Source organism: Olea europaea, unplaced genomic scaffold (assembly GCF_002742605.1).
Source record: "Olea europaea var. sylvestris unplaced genomic scaffold, O_europaea_v1 scaffold3298, whole genome shotgun sequence".
Taxonomy (NCBI): Eukaryota; Viridiplantae; Streptophyta; class Magnoliopsida; order Lamiales; family Oleaceae; genus Olea; species Olea europaea.
Window position 1 is genome coordinate 11,038 of NW_019251910.1, and position 4,735 is coordinate 15,772.

General features: G+C 33.9%; 1 protein-coding gene across 1 annotated transcript in view; it reads left to right on the plus strand.

The window, feature by feature from the left end:
- Positions 1-3,705: 3,705 nt before the first annotated feature.
- LOC111385815 (oleoyl-acyl carrier protein thioesterase 1, chloroplastic-like) overlaps positions 3,706-4,735 on the plus strand; it is a 6,065-nt gene continuing 5,035 nt past the window's right edge. Inside the window, exon 1 of the mRNA XM_023010236.1 lies at positions 3,706-4,396. Coding sequence (XP_022866004.1) covers positions 4,046-4,396 — 351 coding nt within the window. The 5' untranslated portion in view covers positions 3,706-4,045. The remainder of the gene's footprint in view (positions 4,397-4,735) is intronic.

Here is a 4,735-nt window from a genome sequence, read left to right on the forward strand (position 1 = left end):
TGTGATGACAAATGGGCTAAAGCCCAAATAACTGTTTTAATATTCTAGGCTCTTGCCCAATAACTTGACCCTGATCCACCCCGGCCCAAAGGTAGATAAAAACGTGTTTTTTGGCGTGGCGTTTTTAACGCAGCCAATAAACACGTTTTCTTCAGATTACTGAAAACCCCCTGATCGTTGGATTAAAATCTGATCTATGGTTGCCTTGGTTGGATATATATACTTCCACCTCTTGCCCTAATTCAACTGGACCGTCATTTTACTTCTCTCTTCAGCTGCGGCTGTGCTTCGAGATCCTTCTAAACCCTTCCTTCTTCGTGACCATCCAATCTCTAATTGGATCTGAAATCTGAGTGATTCTTTCTTTGTGATACTAAATACTAAGTGTATTGGAGGGATTGGTGTGTGATTTACCCTTGTGGTTTCCTTTAATCTGATAGAGGAAAACCTTAGGGTTTGGGACGATTCGTGTGGGTTATACAGACGGGTACAATTCTATATTTTCTTGAGTCTGAGCCCCATAGATGAAAGGACCTTCATCTGGATGCCGTGTGCTTCGAGTTTCAGTGAACGGCTGAGGATTTGTTCTTCTGCTATTTTTCTTGTAATATTTTTCTTGTTTATTTTCTGATTTTGTACTGATATCTTGGTGTAACAATAATAGTTCACAAAAAAACATGTAAAATATGTTATGCACCATGGCCTCTGAATGATGTATATCTATGCCCAAAATTTACGAAATTTCAGAAATTGCCTATACACATAATGAAATATATACACCAAATATAAGAGTTTGAATTACTCGCCTTAATAAATTTAGACCTTTTAAATAGAATTCCAAATTGATCGTATGAATTATCTTCTGCTCGTTCCATTGTTATATCTGTTAAAATAATCATGACTTAAATGTTAATTTGTGTTTGCCTATTATCTTTTTAAGATTACTACTATCACATTTATATGTGAACTCATAACATAATAATGTGCATGTTTGATGTAAATTTATATTAAATAAATCTAATAAAAGTTGGTGGATTCTATGAGATGTAAGGTTAAAAAAAAAATTTATGGATGAAATAAAATATATGATTAAAATAAAGTTTGACTAATTTTTATTTATTATTATTATTATTACTACGAAAAGTAGCTATATCAAATAATCCCTCCAAACATATTCCAACCAGTCAATAGCCCTCTTATTTGACCTTGAAGCGAAATCATGTCCATTTATTGACAGCCCATGTCTCGTAAGGGTTGGGTAGGGTCGGGGTCGTGTCGGATCGGGTGGGGCTTGTCTTGTTTTCCAACTGAAATAGTTATTGGGTCTTCCTCTTTACTGGTTAGTGATTATGAATTAAATGCATCTACGTTATTCCTATTATTTTACAATGTAATATAATTTATTTAATTGAACATATCAAATTAAATAAAATTATTTTTGTTAAATGTAGTAAATTGCAGTTGGTGGTATAGGGACTGTGAGTAATGAATGTGAGGTTGGCCAACTGTTGTTCTCGTGCAGAATTATATAGTCACCCCTCGTTTCTGGGATAGCTATCGACAAAATTTCAAAACGGACAGAAAATAAAAAAATAAGTCCCCAACTATTAAAATCTAAATTTTAATTTAAGTCAAAATCAATAATTCATTTTAATCAAATATTTGATAAGATCTAAAAATTTTAACCACACATTACATTAATTTTATCATAAAATTTACGAAAAATCTGATTTTAATCTTCATCGAACAGGGGTTATATAATATGAATCATGCTATTGGTTGACAATATCCTATTTGGCACTATCATATTCATCTATTTTAAAAATTGTTTTCTACATATTTGGATTTTGACAATACATTATTACACTTAGCCTTGTTTGGCCCCTATTTTTTCAAATTTTAATGTTAGAAATAGTATTTTTTGAAGAATGTATAGTTAAAAAGGAATGAAAATTTTTCGATTTACGTGTAATATGATTTTATGGAAGATTGTATGTTTAAAAATAAGAAAGAACAAAAAATGAAAGAGAATAGGAGCTAAACGAGGTACGTAGCTCTATTCATATCATATTGATTATTTATTGGTGATTTTTTTTTTATAACTCAGGTGTCCAAGTTTCGCCTGATTAATCTTGAGAAGTGTCGGCATTTCCCTCTGATTCGCCACTCAAAACATAGCTTATACACACTGTGACTGGACATTCGGGATGCGATTCTCCTCCTGTAGACCTCCCCTTACGACAAGCGGACAGGACCCTTAGAAGGGCGACAAAACGCACCATAACTTTGCCTCCACAGGACAACTGTCTTCTAATATAAATATTACCTTCTAATTATCACGGGAATTCGAACTTCCGTTGTTCCGTATAGAATCCTCATACTTTACCACTGCGTCATGATCGCCCATGGGGGCAATTATTTGTTGGCGATTGACTTGGCAGAGGGAGGATCAATGAGAGTAGAGTAATGTTTCACAAAAATTTTATAGATTTCACGTGGCACAAATTTCATTGACAGATAATAAAAAAAAAAGAAGCAAAAATCCGATTTTTTTGGAAGAATCCCTGTAGTTAGGGATTTTTCCTTGTTTTTGTTAGGCGTGTGACTGGGTGCCACTTGTGATCATCAGTAGGGCCCACCATTAAATACCATATGTATTTAATTCTTGATAGTTATGTTTGATTTTCAATTATACCCCCACTTTTGGCTGGATATGTGCATGTTTTGCTTGGGAAAGAAGGGCAAAATTGATAAATTGAAATTAAAACCCATTAATATTATGGTTTCATACCACTTTCTGTGCCTGACGAAATGGAAAAAGAACAAAACCAAAAAATTTCGACGGAATTATCATAATTATGTTACAAACACAAATTGTTCGTAGCGAAAAATAAACAAAAATAGATTAACGCTTTGAAATTTAGAAAAAAAAAAAGCGTATAGCTTCAATTCAAAAGTGAATGAAGAGATAAGAGAAGACCTTAGGAGTGAAAGAAAAGAATTGTTCGCTATTTTGGGTTCTAGACTCTTCACAAATCTCACGGTATATGAGAGTTATTATTATTATTTTTTTAATTTTCTATTTAAATTTTTCACCAAAAGTCATCAAAAGTCTAGTAGGTCGAGAATTTCTTAAAATAATTCTCAATTTGAATACTTTATGATTCAAAGAGAAATTTAAAAAGTTTTAATTGAATATTTCATGACTTTTAAAGACTTCATTGAATATATCAATACTCTTAGAAAATCTTAAAATCTATGTTGAATACTCTTAAATTCTCCAATTCTTAAAAGTCTAAAAGTCTCAATTGATTATGCCTCTTAATTTTTGAAACTAAACTAAACAATTCGATCTTGGTAATGGATCCGATCCTGATCTTATAACATTGGTAAGATTCGAATTGAATTGGTCACGACTTAATTGTAGAATGTAGGGATAGATTGTATTTGTCATATAACAATAAATTAAACTAGACTTGTGTTAACCAGTTCGACCCAACTGATCAGTTCAATAAGTATCGATTTGAGTTGACCTGTCTTCACAAACTCCATGTATCATTTTTTCTTGTTTGGTGAAAATTAAAATTAGTTTTTTAGTAAACTTTGAACGTGTAGTTGAAAAATTTGAATTCTATAAATGGTATGATTAATTTAAATTTAAATTAAAATCTTTCTATGGAAAGTGGCTATAGATCTTGTCATCGAACATGTCCTAAAAGATGAAGAAAGCAGCATAGAAAGTCTACTTTTCTCTCTCAGCAGATTGTTTGTGGTGTCTGTCAAACTACCACGGCCAAACCCTTCCAAGGAAAATCCACTTTTTCTTAAGCAGTAAGGTGGTAGAAACTGTAATTTCCCTAAAATCCAGGCTCAGTGTTATAGCCCTTGTAGACCCCACTCCATCTTCCTCGGTTCCATCGACAAACACTAGAAAAAACTCAGACGCACACCAAATTACAGGCAGTGTGAAATACCTGTGGCATGAAATCTTTGTAACATATAAACCCCCAAAAAGAAAGTGAAAATTTTGATAATAAAGAGCACAATGCTGTTGAGAGGAGGGGCATTTTCGGCATGCAATGCTGCCATAAGCGAAAACCGGAACACTTTCGGATTTTCCAATTTAATTCGCCGGCAAAATGGGAATGGATTCGTGTCGTGCAATTCTTCGGGCCGGGCTCGGAAGGGCCAATTGTTCATGATTCTGGCGGTGGCCACTGGCGAGGCGAAAACCAAACATCAGGAGTCGAGCCACGAGCCGACACTGGCGGATCGGCTCCGACTTGGCAGCTTGGCTGAGGACGGCTTGTCGTATAAAGAAAGGTTCATAGTGAGGTGCTATGAGGTTGGAATTAATAAGACTGCTACCGTTGAAACCATTGCCAATCTCCTGCAGGTTTGTGTAATTCAGAAATTGAATTGTAAGAATTGCATTTCAACTGCTGGCAATTTATCTATATATTTTTATATTAAATTATTACATGGGTTTTAGAAGTGGATTTGTTAATGCACGTCTCTTTTTGTGTAAATTTGCTAATTTAACAAGTTAATGATTGTAAATTCGTGGAGGTTTGGCAGTGAATTGTTCATGTATGCCTCTTTTAAGGATAAAGATTGGAGATTTATGGTGTTCTAGCCGTGGATTTGATAATGCATGTCTCAGTTTATGTATAAATTTCTATAGCCAAAAGTGTGAATAGTTGGCATTATATGGAAAAATTATGAAGCTCCCCCC